Consider the following 23,063-nt stretch of genomic DNA (forward strand, 5'->3'; position numbering starts at 1 on the left):
TTCTAATCCTCCCCCCACCAATATGACGTGTTATTTGCTTTTTTTGTTGTGCAGTGAAGTCAAGGCGTTGTGACCTTGAAGTGTCTGGTGCATGGATCGTTCAGATTTTTTTTTCATATGAGATTTTGTGTGTGTATGTGTGTGTGTGTGTGTGTGTGTAAGAGAATGCACGGTACAGGGTTTCATCATGTGCTTGTTTGTCTATGTACAAACATACGTCTGCATACTTCGAAGATCCTCCAAGTAATGAATGCTCCATCGGAGTGACGTCACAGCAATAACCGTTCAACGGCTAGAAAGCGACATGTTCACTCCACGACGTGTGGCAGAGTAATGCGTATTCATCGGTCTGCCCTCACCTTTCCCGAAGCGATGAAGGTTGTGACGTAACGCATTGCTCTAGCCCCGCTATCGATGGTGACACCACGGCAGCCGAGGACCGTCTGCCTAACGTCTACCCTCTCCGAGACTGCAATGACCACTGCTTGCTCGTACCGGCAACTGTTATCGCATCAAGTTGGGAGATGGGCTTGGCTGTGACGTCAGGCATCTCTAGTGGATAGCAACTAGCAATGTGAACCTTTCACGGTTTCATGGTGGGGGTGACTCGCACTGTTTAATATAAAAGAAATGCCTGGCACACTATGAAATCAGTAGACGAATATATCTGCAGCAGTTAGAAATTGGTAGAGTGTTATTCAGTTCGTAATAGAAGGAAGACGGTGAGTGTATTTATCTGTTGGAAATTGTTTATATTTTCATATATATTTTCATCATGTCCGTTTCAAAAGTGGACTTGAATGAAATTATTAATTTGATTGTACAGGAGGTTGAAATACTAGAGCAAAAGGCCTTATCATCATTGCCAATTGATGAAGTGTTCATAATTAAAAATATGTCAACTTATTCTAAATGATAAATTATTTAAAACATGGCTACCAAAACGTATTTCGTTGCAATTCAGTGATGACGATATATCTTGTATCAACTCATCAGGTGGTAAATATACGATGATGTATTTAGGACAGAGCCAACAAAGTTTTGCTGGCATGAAAACGCGATCTCTAGTCAAATTCAATATGATTGAATAATAGTAATAATTTATAGTGAATTTCTTTAGGTCATAGCTCACGAAGTTTTTTGGTGTGAAAACGCTAACTCTAGTCAAATTCAATATGATTGAATAATAATAGTAATTATAATGAATTTCTTATTGTTTTATAATATTCATATATTAGATGATAATAATTATATGGAAATATAAACATCACTAACTTAGTTGAATACACTCACTTTGTAACTACAAGTAAAATGGGAATGTGAGTATTATATCACTGAAAAATTGGAGGTTGCTTATTGTTTTTTTTTTATTCGACTTCAGTTCCACCATTTAAAGATGTGGATGCAGTACGCAAGTCAAGATTGGGTCGATGTTGTAGATCTCAAATCATCGGTTCAACATTTGTCGTCTAAATTGAAGGTGTTGGGTGATGGAGCCGAACATGCAAGCAATTATGATATGAGTGTATGCTATGATGAAAAACAAATCGAATTATGCCTTCGTGATGCTGAGAACTATTGAAGTGGTGCAGAAGTTTGTAACAAATTTTTGGATAATGAATTGGAATTGAGGTTATGATTGAACTGAACCTAAGAAGATTCCTGTATAGCCTCCAACCATACTTGCCAGAATGGATTATTCATCACTTTGAATTGAATGATGAAAATCGAGAGGAAATTGAAGATGGTCGCGAAAATGATGATTATGAGGAAGAAGTTATTTTGGATACTCTGTATGTTCCTGTAAATCATAAATAATGTCAAATAAAAAACTTTGTATTATTTTCATGTTTTATTTATTTAAATCTCATGAAATACAATAGAAAATGATTACAAAACAATAAATATGATATAAAATACAATACATGATATAAGTCAGTTACAAATAAAAAGTAAAAAAAAAAGAGAATAAAACAGTACATGATAGAGTGAAAAAAAAGTGTCAATATCTGCTATGAACTGAACCATCCAATGCATTGTATGTTAAAACTGTATCATGCAAAATTAATGCATATACTTTAGTGTTGTCTGGAAACTTGGTCTTCCTCGTCTCAAACTCAATCTTTATATCAATAGTTGATGATTTTGTTGCATTCGGTTGATGGGAACAATCGATGACGAATAGTGGATTCTCTCTAAATTGTCCAATGTCCATCAGAGGTCCACTCATATCTTTATCATTATAACTTCGCTGGAAACTCTCAAAAGCATAATAAGCAGGAGCATCAAGTTTTTTATCGAAATTCAAATTCCAACGCTCATATGGATAAACTTCAGAATTCAAGTATACTCGAATACTATTGATATCAGCAGTTGTGAATTTTGTAATATCTTGTGCTCTATCTTCAGATGTGGTAGTACTTTGGAATGCGATGATGACAAAACGAGGAGTTTCCAATGCGTTAGTTGTTTTGATGGCCCATATGTTTGAAGAAGTCCCACGTAATGATGGTAGTTCATAAAGGTCCCACATACGATACGCCAACTTGATTTTGGCATTCAGACCGCTTTTGTTTATTCTACTCAAAAGTTTAAGCTTGTGTTTATCATCTGGTACAATATGTCTTATTTTCCATTCGATTTTATTTATTTCCAAATCAGCATCAACTTCACCTATATATGAGTTTTTGAATGATCGAGCGATAATCAAAATCAATTCCTGTTTGGCATTCAAGATACTTTTGCTGTAATCTTCAGCAAAACCCATCAAATATTTCAGTGGTAGTTTTCCACTAAAAACATGACTGTTTGTATCCAAGATATCTTGCTTCAATTGTGAAATTCCCCAACCAGATGTCAATAATGTGTTAGCATGAGATTGTCCAAATGATATCATGGTTTTCATTGTAGATGTTATCCCAGGTTTTCTAACAACAGCCACTTGTTTACCACCCATTTCATAACGAATTTCGTCAAAGAGAAATGCAATTGCATTATTCGAGAAATAGCATGTTTTGGCTACATCTTTGGGGGTGAATTCACCTTCTATGTCAATGAAGCTCTCGGCAATATCTAGTATAACATCTTGATTATTGATTGCAATTCTGATTTCATCCGAATTCCTGAATAGCGGTGATCCATAGGGCTTATATGTGTGCTCATGTAAACTTATGAGAGAATGATCGAGGACTGGTTCATTGAATATATTCAACTTTTCATTGTTTGTTTCGAGCACCATTGTTATTTTCTCACTTTCAATCCAATCGATTTCAAAAATTTAAGATCACTCACAGACAGAGCGTTATGTGCTAACTGTTTAGCATACACTTGTGGAATGAGCTTCTTTTCATGCACACCTTTCTTTTTGATAGTGCAACTCGTTTGGGATTGTTCAATGCGATTTTGTCTATCATAAATGAAACCCATAACAACAGATATTCGATTTTCTTCAATTCCAAAATAATGAAAATCTCTTCTTCACTTCCAAAATCGATAAGGTTATTTTTTTCATCCAAAATACGCACTGTAATGTTGTGAATCAATTGACGACCTTCTGGACTGACGGGCATATATATAATACTGTGTGGTTCTTTAGTAAGATTGTAGCCAGGTTCAACATCAATATCGAATGAGAAAAGAATGTGGGATTCTTCACCATTTATATATGAACCAGATATTATATTGCAATCTAAGCGGATAAGTCTCACAGTTGTAATGTTTATTGGTAATGATGATTCATGTATATGATTTGGTGAAAATATTTCATGAGCGAACTCCATCATTTCTGCTATTGAGCGAACTCCATCATTTCTGCTATTGAATTTGGATGTGTCAGATCAATTTCATATTTGGATCGCATTTCACATTTGAATGTATTATTATTGGCGTGTAGATAGAAAATATCATCTGCAACGACATCATTTGGTTTTTTATCATGAAACAATCTGAACATGATATGTTTCTGTATGACGGCATTGATCTCTTCTATTTCATAAGCACCACATGAAATTTCAATTTTCAACTTTTGGGGTATCGATGAGTTGTCATTACTGATTCTAAAACTAACTTAGTTATTAGCTTCAGTTATATTATTGATTGTATTGCATCCATAGAATCCCAAAAGTCCTAATCCATAACGACTGTTCCTATCCAATTCAATTGGTTGAAAAAAATCCGCACTCAAGACACTTGTCCCGACAGCTTGTAGCTTGAACTTTCGTGACATGACTGATGAATATTTTGAAACACGTTTCAATTTATTATTGTACACAGCAACAGCACATTTGAGACAATTTACACTTTTTGGAAGGTGTTGTATTGTAATAAGTATCATTTTTATTGATACCAATATTCACATCCTCTATATTACAAATACAACACATAGATTTCCGAGGTATAGGACCGTCATTAACATCCGATTCTGAATTTTGATCGTGGTGGTGGTGCTCATAACAATATCTATGTTTCATTATATCGATGTCATCTTGCAGATGCTTAGGTAACTTTTCCCAAACATATGCAATCTCATGTGCAACACATGCAAGTATCACTTCCTTAGGCATATTTGCAAGCATCACTTTATCCATTTTTTTCAAGGTACCATATTTTGAAAACATTCTAAGTGAAAACCCCATTCCCTTGATAGCCTTCCGATCCAGTTTTGGTGTTGAATCCATTTTTATTTGGAAAATTATTTAGAGAGAAACTGCAAGCACAAGTGACCACAGAGAACTGTATTAAATTTCTGTTGTCGATCATAGTTATATTTGATTTTTACATTCGAACATTTTCGAAAGAATCGAGTCAATTCCAATGGTGGGGGTAGATCTCCAAAACTATCAAAATATGAGACTTCCTTCCCGCATTCTTTATAGGCCACCCAATGTATTCCTGATCCACTTATTCCATCTAAATTAACAATAGCTGTCTCGTTTTGTTTTGGACCTGAAGATGGTAATCTATCACGCATAAAAACACTACGAAAATGTGAAATTTTCATTTTTTGTGCATAATAACTGAGATCGAGATCAGTAAGAGGCCTCTGAGGTAGGGGTTCAATTAGTTTTTTGTTTTGTTTGTGGCTTTGTATGGTTTTAAATATAGTCCTAAACCTTTAAGGTATGGTTTGAGATATATTCCACTTCCGCGTTTGCCTAATGCTACAGCCTCCATGGTTTTATTGTGACGATTGGCTTCCATTAAAGCCGCTCTGCTGGCTTTTGTCGAATTCACGGCCTTGGTAATACCAGCAGCGGCTCCCGCCAAACTTCCTAGTGCGGATAGTCCAGCAAAAATTGGTATCAATGGTAAAAGTCCACCGATCTTGGGAACAGGAATTATGCGTGGTGTGCGGATTTTCTTCTTTCCACCGGCCGCTTTAAAGAATTTACGTGCCGCCTGCATTGCCACAGTGATAGCTTTTTTGCTATTATTCGTCAAAAATTGATTCCCACCAGCTTTCTTCAATACATTTCGCACTTTATGGACTATCCCAGCACCAAATGCAACTTTTTTAATTTTATTTTTCTTCGTTTGTTTCCTCTCACATTTTTTCTTATTGGTACTACAACCCATGCCCATATGTCTTTTCGCTTTCATAATGTTGGTGACAAGTAATGCAGCTGCTCTTTCCCCAATACTCGCGTCCTTCGATTTAACCCTATCCCAAGCGCTGTATTCAAGTTCTTTGTCGGCTAAATGTCTTGCTGCAAGATCGGATGGATGCTTAGAATATTGAATATCGTGTTTTTTGCATTCAATATCTAATTTATTGATTCCAGGGTCGTTACGAGCTAAACGTTGTTTCAATTTTGTACCCGGTCCACAGTATTGATAACCTCCGGGTAGATGTAATTCGAAAGGAAGTTTGTTTATTAAATCATTAACAAAACCACAACCTCTTTTAATTTTACGATCACTTTCAATACGTCCGTATCGTTTGATGGTACACATTGAAATGAATAAGCTAATATCATTTATATAGTCTCCAACCACGGCACGATGCGCATTGTAAAACAGAAAAAAAAGTTTGCTGTAGATAATCTAGATGAGAAATTTGGGTGTGGATTGAATGGACAAAGGGTATTCAGACATGGTCCACTACTTCCATCATCAGTTCGAGGACTCATTATAGAACCTTCAAATTGTGGAAAGACGAATGCAATGATATCACTATCAACACATCCACAAGGACTGAGATTTAGAAATGTGTATCTCTATTCGAAATCACTCAATCAACCTAAATATCAGTACTTGCGAAGTGTTTTGGAACCTATAAAAGGATTAGGTTTTTATACATTCAGCAATAATGCAGAAATAGTGCAACCCTCCGACGCTAAGCCTAATTCTGTTTTCATTTTCGATGATGTGATATGTGAAAAGCAAGATATTATTAGATCATATTTCTGTATGGGACGTCATAAGGATGTTGATTGTTTTTATCTAGCACAGACATATTCACGGGTACCCAAACAGTTAGTGCGTGACAATACCAATTTCATTATAATGTTCAAACAAGATGAGACGAATTTACATCACATTTATTCAGATCATGTTTCACCCGATGTAACATTCAAACAATTCCAATTGATGTGTGTTAAATGCTGGGAGGACCAATATGGATTTCTAGTCATTGATAAGGATAGAAAAATAGATGAAGGTAGATATCGCAAAGGATTCGATAGTTTTATATACCCATGATCTTGTTTTTGGAACTTATTCGATCACTGAATATTGTAGAGGTCACTTCATCAGCGAATTAAGCTTTAATTCAAAAAAGGGCATCATGAATACAAAAAAAGATTCTGAAAATAAAAACAATGAAATGAATTTGAAACGTCAACTAGTAGAGACAACAGAATCTGTCAGGCAGAAATTCAACTCTATCAAGAATGATAATATTGAAAATCGTACGACACTTGAAAGATTGTATGAGCCCATAAAGAAACCATTGAATGTTTTATCATCAAACGCTATTTCTGATTCACCAGTGTTATCACCAAATCATGGAACTGTTCAATCTACTTCAAATTATCCCATGAGTACTCCAATAGGAAGAAAACAATCTTTTGGTAGTGTATCATCTGTGAATAGTGACACGAGCACACTTCAAGACGATATGAGAACAACTCTATTCGAAACACCATCATCGTCCCACATCGATTCCTCGGATCCTGACACCTCACCTGATATGAATGAAAGTGGTGAAGATGTTTTGATGAAACATTTGAATAATGTAAAATCTAGAAATCCAGCATATGATGGAACATTTGGCGTACGTATGGATCCTATTACACGAAAGCTGAAACTGGGAAGTCTAGTGGTGCATTTCAAAGATGGAAACATTTCATTTTGGGATGCTAATAAAGTGAAAAAATATGAATGCGCAGGTAGTCCAGAATTGTATGATATGATCTTTCTGAAGAATCCACAAGATGTTGATAATAAAGAAACTCGTCAAGTATATTCCAAAATATTGAAAATAACGAATGCTCCATATAAACAATATCATCTGAAGAATGGTTTTAAAAATACAAATTCTAAAAAATTTCGTGAAGTTATCAAACCTCTATTAGACTCACGACAATATCCAATAAGAAGTAGAAGTAAAATTGGTGGAGCACTCAAACGAGTGAAAATGGAGAAAATATATAATTCTAAACCTGTGAATTATGTGTACTGGAATTCACCGAAAGAGTTAGTTGCTCGCCTACGACTATTGGTAGCTTCAAAGTCAGCTGGACATACCGGACATGATAATGAAATAATTTCAATAATTGAAGAATTACGTGAAGAAGGTATAATATATTAACATATTAACATGTGATAATCACTGTCACATCATCATTCAATGCAGTAACATTATCACCTTTTCTCTTTAATAATATTGAAATAGAATGACTAATGAAATAAGTGATGTCAAACGACAAGTTGTTAATGAATTACATAAACCTGCAAGACGTAATTTTCGTAGAAGAATAACCACCATCAAAGGTTTTGCAGATCTATGGCAAATAGATTTAGCTGAACTGCAACCTTATGCAAAAAGTAATGAAGGATACCGATATATACTTTTAGTGATAGATTGTTACTCCAAATATCGGTGGACTGTAGCAGTTAAAGATAAAACAGGTAGTACAGTAACTAATGCAATGAAACATGTACTGAAAGAAGCCAAATACTCCCCCAAACACATACAAAGCGATCAAGGGAAAGAATTTTTCAATAAAAGCTTCTCATCTCTCATGCGAGGATATAATATCAATCATTATTCAACATTTAGCACAAAGAAGGCAGCTATAGCAGAAAGAGTAATTCGTACAATAAAGGCATGGCTCTACAAGGAATTTTCGATGAGAGGTCACCACAAATGGCTTGATATTCTTCCAATTATAACTAGTAGATATAATAATGAAGTTCATCGTACAATAGGTATGGCACCCATCAATGTTGATTCAACAACAAAATTGAAATTCAAGGGTATCAATGGAATTGGAGGAAGACAAAGTGAACCCAAATTCCAATTGAATGATATTGTACGTATAAGTAAATACAAAAATATTTTTGAAAAGTCTTACACTGCGAATTTTACCACGGAGCTATTCAAGATTGTTAAAATTAATAAAACCATCCCAACGACTTATAATCTTGAAGATATGAATGAACAGCCGATTAGAGGATGTTTTTATGAAGAAGAGTTATTACGAACCGAGAATCCTGACGTATATCTGATTGAGAAGGTGTTGAAGAGAAGAAAAAATAAAGTATATGTAAAGTGGTTAGGCCTTCCTAGCGAACAAAATTCTTGGATTGATGAATCAAATATGGTTTAAATGTATATAATAGTGACTTTTATGAATAAAGTAATATTAAAGTTCATTATTGTTTTCATTTCAATTATAAGTATGTGAACTGAAAAATATTGCAGCGGTAAACATTGCCCCAGCCATTCGCAATGTTCTGTGTATACCAAACCAAATCAATTGTATACTCCATTCCCGCTTAGATTTTTCAACTCACGATATTGAAAACACATTATCATTCCCAAAACTAATCGCCGTCACTTTGAAATGCAGTATCCAACTCTTTTTGCCAAGTATCTCTCACTGATAATGCTGTCTCATAAAGCTTAGTCGACTCCTCAAGCTCAGCCTGAGCTTGCATTCTCGAACGTTGATGGAATTGCTTATCTTTACCAATTTTTGAACGGAGTTCATCAGCATCTTTAGACATTCTAGCCAATTCAACCTTCGCTAATGCAATCTTGGCATCTAATGCTTCAAGAGTTTCATTATTAGCATTAATAGCTCGCTCACTCTTTTCAAGTTCAGCAATAGTCATCTGTGCCTTTACAAGACGGCATTTTGCTTTCCTTTTCATTTCCCCAAACCGATGGAGGGGACTGAAAGAAGATAGCGGTTCAGCTTTCAAATCACTCTTCATTTCTTTAGGAGTACCTTTTGGCTTCCTCTTCTATCTGTCACTTTTCGTTGCGGGTTTTTTCTGTCGCACAACACTTTTGGATTCTTTCTTTTCTTTAAAGTCAGTGACAATCGATGAAGATGCCTTAGTAACCTTCCTCTTGATTGTTCTAGATTTCTTATCAACACCAAGAGGAAGGGTAGATGAAGAGTGTTTGAGTGATGATAATTGCGAAACGATCGGATTTTCAATAATAATTTGCTCATTTGGTTCTGGCACATCTGCAAAGTTAACGAAGTCGTTAATATCAAAATCATTTATCGAATCTTGACTCGATAAATGTGATACTGGAATATTTTCAAAATCAGTCTGATCGATATCAACAAGTGGTGAACCATCTTCAGCAATCAATAGCGGCATAGCTCATAATTATTAAGGTCTGAGGAATGATATGTGATAGCAATAGAATGTGGATAGGAAAGGTGATGATGTTACTGAGACCTCACCATTTATAGAAGAAAATAAACTAGCGCATGCGCTCTTTCATCAACTGGCACATGCGCTCTCTCACTAAACTATTCACGCGTGTAACAATCTTTGTCATTTAAGAGGAAAACTTTGTGTTGCATGCATGTATTTTTACATGTTAGAAAATAATACAAATAAATTCAATATATATATATATATATATATATATATATATATATATATATATATATATATATATATATATATATATATATATATATATATTTATTAATAATAGAGGACAATAACGATAATAAAAATTATAAAATGGAAAATGTTAATATGTCTCTGTGGATGTGGAACGTTCTTTGACTCTATTCCTCAATAGTTGTTGCTCGTGCGTCAAACACCAACATTGAAAAAAATGGATTCTCCTATTGGGGTAGAGTTGACCAACCTTCTCACACAGATCCCAAGTACTTCTACATGCATTGCATACATGATTCCAACAATTCATGGAATATGTATCACAACGCAAACAACGTTGCAGTGGAGTTGGAACGGCAGCACAGGTACCACAAATATTTCTACAGATACCTATATTGTTAAATATTATAGGTTCGGAACACTTCAGACACTGTACCTGTTGTTGACGATAATCCGATTTTGTTCGCTTCGGTGGATGAGAAGGAGGCGATAGTTGAATCCGCAACACGCAATCACTACACATACCAGTACATGGATTGATTGAATCCTTAGGTCTACTTATTTGACAAAAGTAGCACACAATAGCCCCTGCAATCATCATTGGGTAGACACACACTTTTGGTTTTTCATTCCACTCTTTTGGAAACGGCATTTTACTAATTCGATTAGAAATATTAGGAGATGACTTACAGAAACTCTGAATGCTCTCTCCTATACCTACGATCTCTATTTACACAAATCAACATCATGTGAAAGTATAGTGGGATAACTTCTCCCACTATTCCACTCTAAACGAGTCAAGTGGGAGTCGCATCACCTCTTATATAAGTCGACTTGCAAACCTAGAGTTCATTCATTCACTCTCTACAACTGTGAGCAAACAACAACAAGATGAATTCTGCAAAAATAAATGCTGCATTAAATAGAATATCTGCTGTTGATGAAAACAATTGGATAGACGAATCAGATGATGAGGATGTCAATGTTCCGCTAGAGGAAGTGATAGTTGAAGCAGAAGATGTTGGAGTCGATGAAGATGAGATAGACGAAGTTGAAAATGAGGCCAACCGAAGCGACGAAGATGATGACGTGATGGAGTTTGAGAGGGTCATGGATGAAGAAGGAGATGACGAAGGGATAGAAGCTGACACAACTGAAGGCGATGGTGTTTGAGGATCGGTATGCGAACGCTCAATGTCAGTGAGACACTGGAAGATCCCCTTGGATTTGTATTGTGCAATGGATGCATACGTATTGATCAGCACAATAGATGGAGAGAACAAAAAACTATGTTGGTGCTGCTTTCGGTTTTATTCGCATAGAAACAATAATGGAGGGTGGTATACCCATGTCAACACCCACAACACTGTCTCAATTATGGAAATGGGACAGAATTGGTGTGAAGCTTGCGAGAGGCCACTAACAAACTTCACCCGAGTATCTACATGTATTATATGTAATAATGTCCAACCTGTGGCACAATAACCGTGGACCTACTGGTCAAAAAAATAACAACAGCCCTTTTCAGGGCTACATTATTCACACAAACAGTAGTTAGTTGTATTAGTATTCATAGATTATATGACAAATGAATACTTTGACTAATAAAAGTCTAAATTGGAAATTTGTTAATCTTTGAATATCTATACATTATATGACAAATAAATTACTACTTTGACTGAAAAGTCGAAATTTGGAATTTGATAGTCATTGAATATCTATGCATATGATGAGTAGTACTTTAAATGAAAGTTGAAGTTGGCATTTTGTCAATCATTGTATGCATATAATGATGAATACTTTCACATACATATATTTCGTTTGAGATTAGAATGTTAACATAATGTTAACAATGATATGAATCTGTTTCTGTTTGAAAGTATAATGGTAGCTCTGAAAAGAGCTATTTTTTTTAATGTTTCAGTCATTAATTGTAGCCCTGAAAAGGGCTGTTATTTTTTTTTAATCCATGCAATGATATGGACTAACGCTCCTCATCATCAGAAACAATAATTATGGTATCGTCATCTGAATCAGATGATATACTAATGATATCATCCTCATAGTCATCTGAATCAGATGATATACTCATGATGTCGTCGTCGTCATAATCATCTGAATCAGATGATATACTAATCACATCATCCGCATTGTTATCGTCAACAGCATCTATGTCGTCCTGAATACCTTGTTCCACTCGTTCTGCGAAATCATCAGGAAGATCATAGATTCGCTGCAGAAATTGAGCGAAGGTTGTACTCAAATGATCAGACGTTGAATTTATTTCATGTACTTGGATGGGTCCTGTACTCGACATTGTAGAAGAATGATATAGAACTGGGATTGTTGCTATATTTATATTGGAAGAAATGAAACGGAGGGGGTGAAGTGTAAATGTAGAACAGTGTTTGAGATTCGAGAACATCAAGAATGAAACTCTGAGCGATTATTAGGAGAAAATCTTAGGCATTATTATGAAAAAAAAAACTAATAAGAGGGAGAGGAAGGGAGAGGAAGGGAGGAAGACACTGCCCCAGCCTCGCAGTGCCTCGTGTACACCAACCAAAAAGTGTGTACTCCGTGGAAGGAAAGGATGGACGAGTAGATGATTATATGTCATCATCGGAATTGAGGACATCATCATCGATCAGGATTGGGGATGGCGGAGGACTATCCTCGATGAGGATAGGGGATGGTGGAGGACGTCTAACGTCAAGCTCGTCATCAGCATCGTCGCCAGAGTCGTCGTCGTCATCATCATCTGTGGTGTCTCCAGGTGGTGGGTCACCCCATTCGTCATCCCATTGGTAGGGATCCGGATAATCCCCGTCCGATAGGTCAGCTTCATCACTCCCAGTGACATGCTGAACCTGCACCCTATAGTCATTATTCATGAATTCGAAGGGAATGTCATGAGGTGCCGTTGTGGAGTCCACGAATCCTTCCTGTATAGATGCATAGTAAGGCATCTGAGGCACCGGGACACTATAGGGCTCAGTAGTTGAATCAGGTTCCATCTCGATGCTAGCTGATCAACTGAATGTTTCATCAGATGATTCCTACTTTTATACTTTTGAGAGGGAGTGGGAGAGGAGTGGGACATTGAGTAGGGGTAAATTGCAATGTGACATAAGACATATTCAATGAGTAGGGGTAAATTGCAAAGTGACATAAGACATATTCAATGAAAGAGATACTTGAATGGATAAAATACAAATGAAATATACTTGTCGATTTCACTATGAAACATGTCTATTTTTTATTTTTTAAATTTTCTTCACATGAAATTATTTACAAGTGATTAGAGAACACAAAAATTGATGTGAGGTATTTGTCTAGAAAAACTTGGAATTGAATTAAAAAAAAAATAATAATAATAAGAGGAAGTGAAGAAAAATGCTCCAACGATCGCATTGTTCAATGTGTACCAAACCAAAACAATGTACACCCTTTATTTCACTTTTTTTTTATTTTATTTTTTTTGGTTCCTAAAATTACAAATATAAACTTAAAACTACCATAATTAAATATTCCTAACTAACCTAAAACTAATCTTATATTTACACTTTATCCACAAAAAAGTGTCCATAATTGTCACTAATTTTTTGTACAGCTCTATCGAAGAGGTCTCTGCTTTACACCTTTCCTGCAGAGATGCATAATTCCGATGTATTTCGGCCATTTCTTTTTGGAGTTCCCTAAGTCGGTTATCCATTTCAGCCATTTGCCGGTTCATGGTAACCAACGCGGCCTCGCTAGATCGGAAAGCTCGTTCTGCTTCCTTACATCTCTGCAGAAAAACACTCAACTTTTCACTAACCTCTCCGATAGGTTGTGGCACCAACACCTCAGGATCCGCCGGTGTCGCTGGCAGCGGTGGTAGTCGCGTCACCAACGGAGACAATATCACCAACTCCGGAGAAGGAATCCTCGGAGTTTCCACTGCTGCTGCTGGTGGTGGTGGTGTGGAGGCCCTCTTACTAGAGGTTGACCAACTACCTGCATAAGGATTAGTCCTATTGCAAGTAGCTCGGTACTTAGAAATAGGACCAACCTTCGCTGCAGGTCGTTGGCAAACCTTCTTCACAGGCCTGACTTCCTCCTCCTCCTCGAATAAGTCAGGGCCAGCAGATCTGCACCTAACTCGCGAACGCGAAGTGGTTGCCTGGTCACCCGGCACCGCTCCCGAAGATGCTGCCTCCTCCTGGTCAGCGGACACCGGCAGAATAGACGCCACAGCATTATTCACCTCCTGTGTATTGGTTGCCATTCTGAAAAAGAAAAAATAATACAAAGTTAGTTGATATAAAAAATAACATTCTTAATTTATTTACTCAAATATCAAGTTGGTCGTTGGAAGGTACTGCCTTGTTGTGGAGTGGACTGCTCTCGATGAGATGACTTCTCGAACTGAATGTTGTGGAGTGCTCTCCGGAGGGTATCGACTTCGATGCGTGAGTGGTGGGAAAATGGTGGGAGCGCACATGCGCGTTGAGGGTAGGGGTGTACATGCGCAAATGTTGGGAGTCGGGGGGGGGCGGGGCTTCGGGGAGGGGAGGGGCTGGGCGTCGCAAAAAACGCGCCCCGGATGCAAGTGGTGGATGTTGAGCGCCCCAGGCCGCGAAGCGATTGCTTCGCGATCGCCTACCTATACAACCTTTCCCTTCGTTACTTATCCGAATGTACATTGCTTAAAATTTCTTTATGATACGAATTTTTATCAACATTATTAAAATAATGTTCCAAAGATATCCAAAGATAATGATTAACTGTTTCCATTTTCTATAATGACATCATCTATAATGATGATGTCAGGTTCGGGAGAATCAACCACCACGATGATATTTGGTGGAGCGATTTGATGATCTTCAAGCCACAGTTGATCCACAAGTTCTGGGCTGGCAAACCTAACACCTAACCTAACATATTTATGATCCTATCCTAACCTACAGTAACTATTAACCTAACACCTAACCTAACGTAAGTATGCAGCTAACCTAACGTAACTATTAACCTAACCTAACGAGGGAATAATAACCTAACACCTAACCTAACGTAACTATGCAGCTAACTTAACGTAACTATTAACCTAACCTAACGAGGGAATACATTCACCATATTGGTTCCATTAATACATCATCAGTTGGTTTTGGTTTTGGTTGTATTATTCTATGATTTGAATCAATGTTCAGTCCTGGATATCCCAGTCCACCTGATGATGATGGCCTGACTTTATAGTTTCTCTCCAAAACTTCTTTATGGTTTTTCTCCAATACTTCAACTCTCTGTTCCAGTACATCATACTTTTTCATTGTAGTCCCTGTTATGTTTGACATAGCATCAAATTTTTTATTTGTAGACGCTGTTATGTCAGACATTTTTATGTCTACATCACTTGTAAGTTTGTCAAATGACAAATGACGAGTGAAAGTTATCCGAGCCTCTGCAATTTTATCGTCAAATGCTTGCTGGGCGTCCCGAGCAATATTGCCTATTGTGGATTGTATTGCAGCTTGTAGGGCTAGAAGTATAACTTCCTTTGCTCCATTAATTTCTCCCTCAAGATATGATACAGTTACACAATCACTCTTGTCAATTGGTTCACTTGTATTTTTCAATATTTTCCTTTGCATGTCATAATGACCATCTTTTGTTAATTTAAAACCATTCACGGGAGGACCTCGAATGACATTACCACCCCATTTTCTTTTTCTACCAAACTTATCGATTGTTTTAGACATTGTGCACTCTACGATGATTCTCTTCAAACTGATATTTCTGTCATTTACATTATACTATATATTACAGTAATTGATTAGGGAAATAGAAATAATACAAATAAAATTTTAATCATTTTATATTCATTACAGTAATACATATACATACATACATAATACATTAATATCACATTACTTCTGTCATATATTATTAATTATAAATGGCTACATAAATATCAATATTGAATTTTCCGGTTTTGAAGATATTGAATGATATTTCAATCATTGATCTCGGCAGATAATAAATTAATCAATTGATCCAATGGAGTCTCCTGAGATTGTGATTGTTGAATAATATTACTTATCCAACGAATGTTCTCATTTGGTTCGTTTTCATAAAATTCAATATCATTATGACCCCAAGGAAGAGTGTGGGTAGTATTCGGAATGATAAATCGTTTATCGTCGTGATATGATAATGCAACTTTATTTTTCAATTCAGTATACATATCATGCAACACGCTTCTAAATGAATTCATCTTTCTGAATATCATACCACCTTGTTCGACGATTTTTTGATAATCTTCGCATGTCAATTCATTATTTATTACCGATCGTTTAACCCCTTTGGCTTTCTTAAATTCACCATCAACAGATTTCACATAATATGCTTCAGCACCTGTACCATAAAAACTCATGATTGGATCATTTGGAAATTCATCTTTGAAGTTACCCTAGACTGAACTTGTTACTGGAATATTGAATTGGTTAACTATACTGTTATTGGATGTATCAAATCTACTTATGTTAGTTTTTATGAATTCATAAAAATTTTCTGTGTTTACTTTAAGAATGAGCGAGTCGGTATCTGTGTAAAGTAAAGAGACATTTTCATCAAAGTGTTGTTTGATGCATCCATAGAAAAAATCATACATAACTGTTTTAGATAATTCTAATATGGAAAATCCCAAATATAATGGTTTATCGTAATGAACCTTCACTCTACCCAATTGAATGGCAACGAAATTATCAGTGAAAATTGAACAATTTTTGAAATTTGGTTTGGCTATGAGAGTGCTGGCACCTATATTTTTCTTTATATTTTCCCAATGTGTAACGAGTCTAACATCAATTCGATTATCTACATTCTCCATTGTCTTTCCATATACCGCATTATTCATTAGTTCATAGAAATCTTCAACAGAATTGTTGTTTCACCTATTACGCATTTCAGTATCAAGATCTATATAGGGTTTCATCCAACATGATTGTTTGAATTTCAATACTCTATGTGTTTTCATCACAATCAAATCATTTTCGATAGCTTGCTGTAAATTTATATAATGAACAATACATTTTCTTTTATTATTCAAATTTGGAATCAATTTGGGAATTTTCGATTGTGTACGAGGTGATATTAATCTTTCAACTAAAAATGAAGATCAGAATGTTCATCATGCAACTCTTGTGGATAATGAATGTCCACTTCAAATACATACTCATACGGACTATCAGTACTCACATCCATCACATCAAGATTAAGAATTTCATTTGGTGTCAACCATGTAAATTCACTTGTTGGTAGAGGTTGTGACATACTGTGACCGTATAGATTTGTTGCATCTAAATATGTAATGAATGTGGAAGGTTCATTGGGATTATAATTCGGTAAAAATCTATTATTTGCTATATGTTTCCTCTCGCTACATTGACTAATTCCACCTCGTATACCTTTTTGAAAAAAGTAAATCATATCAATGTCAGTTAGTAATTCCAATTCAACATTAGTGAACTTCAACATGGCATCCCATGATAATCCAGGTGCAGTGTAATATTGTGCCGGATCTAAGTTATATATCTCTAAACTTGTTGTGCGGAAGTTTTCAAAAATATCACATAGTAGCAATACATCCGACTTCAAATACAAATCAGAGTATTCCCCCAAATTCTGACACTCGAATAAATTCCAAACATTTCTAGCCCTATCATAATCAGTTTCCGATATATGTTCACAATTGAGTGTGTCATAAAACTGATTTTTTGTCGGAAGTAATGAATAATTCAATTTGTCGATGTCATCAACAAAACTATATGGAAATACACCATTCTGTCTCATCAAATTGAATTTCTCAATTTGTGGGAAATGTTTGTGCATTTCCAAACATTGATCGGAGGTCAAGTTTGCACCCAACTTCTCCAACGAATTAGTCATAAATTTATAACTATCGATAAATCTCACTTGAGATAATTCTTCCTAACCACACCATCTTTATCGGTATAGCTGTGTATAAAGAGATGCTTCGTGAAAGATATATATTTCTCTTTAGTTTGCGGGATAACATCAACTTTCTCTTTATTCCTATACAATTCTTTTATGAATAAATGACAATCATAACCACTTAAATTATGAAAAATGATAGGTATGAAGTTTGGTATTTTGAAATTTAAATTACATTTCGAGTGAGCGGCATGTGATATTTTCTTTCCTGTGACATGACAATGATCTCTTACTTTGACTTCACCATCAGTAAATGCTTTATTACATATACCACAAGTTCTGGCTGCAGCAAACTGTTCTTCTTCTTCGACAGTTTGTGTATCCATTGGTTTAGGGTTTCTGAGATGATTTTCATGTATCTCTTCCAAATCATCTTCAATGCTACTCACAAATTTCTGAGCTGCATCTACACCCCTATATGTGACAAATTTTGACAAATCATCATCATATGAAGACTTTATCAAATAAGCAAATGAATATGGGGCATGTTTGAATGTTTTAATCGTGTATGAACTTTCAGGATTTGGCTCATTCACATGAATCGGTTCAAGCACTGATACAAAATCAGCATACACTACAAATGGCACCCTCATTTGTCTCTCAAAGTTTTCAAACATTAGTTTATTTTCCGCAACCATTCTACCATGTTTATTGATCTTTAAATTAGTAGTTGGTGTTGTGGTACTAATGTGATTACAATCATACATATTATGACGTAAAATCAATCTCTCATCAGAAAAATATATCAAACATCCGTCACAAAAATATTTTTTCTGTCTATGAGCTGATAGTTGATTAGAAACTAATCTTGAAAGATCTTTGATCCAACAATAGTGACCATTACCGGAGTCATCAGTTATAAACAACAAATTGACATGTCTCCGGAGTCTTCTCTGTGAGTATCGCAATGGACCAATCACTTCATACTTCATTTTACCCTTCTCAAATGTACTCTCTAAACCGTAAACATTAATTGAAATATCATTCCTATCTTCGAATCTTTCAATACTCTTATTATTACCTTTAACCGGAAAATCCATACCTGTGACATCTAAAACAGTGGAAAAATGTGGATATGACGTAAGTTCGGACACTCGACTATCTGCAGGATATAATGCTGATGTTATAGCCCAAGCAAAGCAAGATTGATCTTCATTACGAACATTCACAACAGCTCTCTTCCATTGAATACATTGAGGCAGCTTCACATATGAACGTCCTTCCAGTGGACTGTATTTATTAATGTTGACCTCGAGAAACAATATTTTTTCACAAGTCCAACCTGAATTATAAAAAAAAAAATATTATTATTCAATCTTATTGAAATTTTTAAAAAATAAATACCTGAGTCACGATCCTGGAACTCAGTCGTTTGAGCCACAATTACATCACGGAATCCATCAAAAACAGCATTCAAATCTGAAGATTGGTCCACTATTTTATTTTGGGAATTAAATGACTTCGTGTCCCTCGAATCATCAGTCTGAAGAATATAATTCCCAAAAACTTCCATATTCACCTTGATGCTTTTATGGATCCTGATGGCTGATTCCAGTAATTCAATGACCTTCTGCCTAATCTCATTGAAAAATGACATGTAGTCACTGGTTACAATCGAACTCTCCACCCTGTATGTAGCAATGCGGCAATTGAATGCATTCGTTATAATTTGAACACCGTCAGACAATTGAACACATGCATTATTTTTATGACTCATGGTTCTTCGGTGAGTATTCACTTGGGTCATAAGAATTGTCACATTACAACAATTGCACGTATACATAGGTGTTGCATTATCCACTCTCACCCGTTTCACTGCAGGCCCTCCTTGGCAACTCTGGAGCTGATGCCGACGAAGATTATCACTACGAGTGAAAGATTTACCACAGTCACAGGAATACATTTTATATAATAGTTCTCACTAACTCACTTGATGTAAACTGACATAGCCAACACTCGTACGCTTCTTAAATACACTCTGATAGGACCCGTCAAGACGTCATAGCCAACCCCACTTCTCAACTACATGCGCCAAGATTACCTCCCAACTGAATGCGATAACAGATGTCGATATACGAGCAAGCAGTGGTCGTTGCGGTCTCGGAGAGGGTAGACGTTAGGCAGAGGGTCCTCGGCTGCCGTGGTGTCACCATCGATAGCGGGGCTAGAACAATGCGTTGCGTCACAACCTTCATCGCTTCGGGAGAGGTGAGGGCAGACCGATGAATACGCATTACTCTGCCACACGTCGTGGAGTGAACATGTCGCTCTCTAGCCGTTGAACGGTTATTGCTGTGACGTCACTCCACTACTAACTTGGTGCCCTCACACCGATGGAGCATTTATTACTTGGAGGATCTTCGAAGTATGCAGACGTATGTTTGTACATAGACAAACAAGCACATGATGAAACCCTGTACCGTGCATTCTCTTACACACACACACACACATACACACACAAAATCTCATATGAAAAAAAAATATGAACGATCCATGCACCAGACACTTCAAGGTCACAACGCCTTGACTTCACTGCACAATAAAAAAAGCAAATAACACGTCATATTGGTGGGGGGAGGATTAGAACCGGGAAAAAATTCTAAACGATCCATACACCACACCCTTCAAGGTCACATCACCTTGACTTCACCAAACAACAACCAATAAAAAAAGCAATTATTACATCATAGTGGTGGGAGGAGGCCGAGAATCAGCTGTAAACAACTACTGTTCATTTTGAAACACACTACAAAAATAGATGATTTTCGCCTTCCTCTCACAGTTCCATCGAATTACAACACTCTCCTAAGAAAACTTCGCGAAATGAATATCATTCATTCACGATTCCTGCAGTACTATTTTCCTGCGAGTGCGATCACCCACACCTAGGTGTCACATATGATTATGTTACGTTTCAATTTAGCACTAGATCAACCTGCTCTTATGTGACCTTTCAAAACACTACGTTACCTTTTAAGATCTTTATTCAACGGATATTAACAATGTAATTAAGTTACAAGTAGATTTTATTCATTTAACATCATAGTAATGGGAATCTTCCGTTCCATAGAAAACCATACCTGAAATGTACAAGAATAAATGTATGCTCCCTGACTAACTGCTTTGACCAGTACTTACGCATTCTCCTATTGCCAATCGACGTTGGAGATCCGAAATTCCTCGCTAGGTTGAAATAGTTGTTATTGTTTGTTTCTCAGTTTACTTCGCCTATCATTTTTCAGCCGTTGTCTGCCTTATTCTCTATACCTTCCCAAGAATATTTCTTGCATAGATTGTTATTCATCACTTCCAGAAGGATTACTACATATTAGAGTCATATCGCCTGAAAAACAATATTAGTTAGCTCTGGGTTTCTGAATACTGTTTGATATTTTCGGTAAATATTCTGCATAATATGAATGCTCTAATATTTGTACTGAAAGGGAAGGATGTGGCGACTTACCTTATATGTTTCTATTCCATCGCATGAATAAGGATTGGTAAATAGTTGAAAATAGGTTGGAACAATATTTTTGTATACATTCTAATACAAGGTTAAGAGACAGCTGTTGGCTGACATCCGCCGAACTTTCGTAGTGTCGTTCCGTCGACTTACACCGAACTAGTTCTACAGTTGTTCACGGGTGAGGGATTGATCGGTTACTCAAGTTGTCAAGGGTTGTTTAAGGGTTGCATTGCTTTGAGAAGGAGTTTTGATGGGTCATGGACTTGTTGATGATGTATCAAGTGGCTGTGGAGGAATTGTTAGATTTATGATGTTGTGCACAGCGCCCCCTTGGTGCTTGTAGTGTAGATTGGACGCACTGTGGCAACAACTGGTTAGCTGTCAGATGTGGCAGTCTCCTTAGTATTCGGAAGTTAGCTCTCGATGAGCTTGGTTCGGAGTTCAACGTACCATCAGACTGATTGTAGGATATATTTGGTTGTATTTGTGCCATCCTTCACGGGGATTATTTCTACAAGTCAGGATTGTATAGTGGAAGATTGATTGGTCATTTTGGTGTGGATATTTGCAGTCTGAAACTTAAGCTCTTTTGAGGATTTGTGGTGGTTACCGAACTCGTGCCAGGTGGAAGGATTTCCGAAATTAGGTATGTCTGAATCACTGTCGCATCTCTCATGTGGTCTTAGCTATGATATCACCTCTTCAATTCTACAACCTTCGTTTCTCGTCTCTAGATTCATAAGAAACAGAAGGCCCTCAGTCACTCATCAAGTCCCAGCAGGACTTCCGTGCAGAACACCGCACACGAAGAAGCGTATAGAAAACCCCTTGGCCAGGGTAAGAGTTTTACCATTGAATGTGTTTTTGATTATTTTAGTAATTTCTGATTCCATCGTTATATCTCAACTGAATATTAGTATTGAAGAGAGGTTTCAACACTCATTCAATTTTCTTGATTTTTACGGGTCATATGGTTATACAGGGCACCCAAAAATATACTCTTGTTATCTTGCTACTTTGCTTAATGAAAATATACCAGGGGTATTGATTAGTCAAATAGTCCTATTGAATGGGGGTTGAATCTCACCTTGTTGCTATCTGATTCTGATTGAGAATTTTCTTCCGTAGGGTTTTTTTCCTTCTTTCCTTTTTTTTCTTCTCCTTTTTTTTTTTTCTTCTTCTTAAGTTTTATTTGTCTTTCTGGATCTTATTTGGTGATCCATTACTGGTCCAGCTTGTCGTGCCCTACAGGGTGATCTATCTTGGTGGTGCTACAGGGTGATCCATCTCCGCCGTACTACAGGGTGATCCACCAATGCTACAGGGTGATCCATCTCCGTCGAACTACGGGGTAGCCTAACACCATATACCAGGTGGCCCAAAAGGAGCACGCAAGTTATAATTGATTTATTTGAAAATTTGTGCTATACTGAGATATTTAAATAATTGTTTGCCCTTATGTTTATTGATACCTGTTGATATAGTGTTGTTTATCGTTTATTGATTA

General features: G+C 36.5%; 2 protein-coding genes and 1 long non-coding RNA gene across 3 annotated transcripts in view; 1 reads left to right on the top strand and 2 right to left on the bottom strand.

The window, feature by feature from the left end:
- Positions 1-23,063, top strand: part of LOC111505504 (protein O-mannosyl-transferase TMTC1) — an 816,809-nt gene that overhangs the window by 540,264 nt on the left and 253,482 nt on the right. The window lies entirely within an intron of this gene.
- Positions 12,986-14,630, bottom strand: LOC141483960 (uncharacterized). Its single transcript, XM_074179101.1, has 3 exons — positions 14,430-14,630; positions 13,824-14,366; positions 12,986-13,040 (listed from the first exon to the last, which is right to left on the bottom strand). Exons 1-3 carry the CDS (start codon positions 14,579-14,581, stop codon positions 12,986-12,988), a joined length of 750 nt encoding a protein of 249 aa, XP_074035202.1. The 5' UTR covers positions 14,582-14,630.
- Positions 21,057-22,706, bottom strand: LOC141483961 (uncharacterized). Its single transcript, XR_012466388.1, has 2 exons — positions 21,554-22,706; positions 21,057-21,433 (listed from the first exon to the last, which is right to left on the bottom strand). It is a non-coding gene; the product is annotated as an uncharacterized lncRNA (long non-coding RNA).

This window comes from Leptinotarsa decemlineata, unplaced genomic scaffold (genome assembly GCF_025532065.1).
Source record: "Leptinotarsa decemlineata unplaced genomic scaffold, Ldec_3_MD MMD2_tig00004307_RagTag_RagTag, whole genome shotgun sequence".
NCBI lineage: Eukaryota > Metazoa > Arthropoda > Insecta > Coleoptera > Chrysomelidae > Leptinotarsa > Leptinotarsa decemlineata.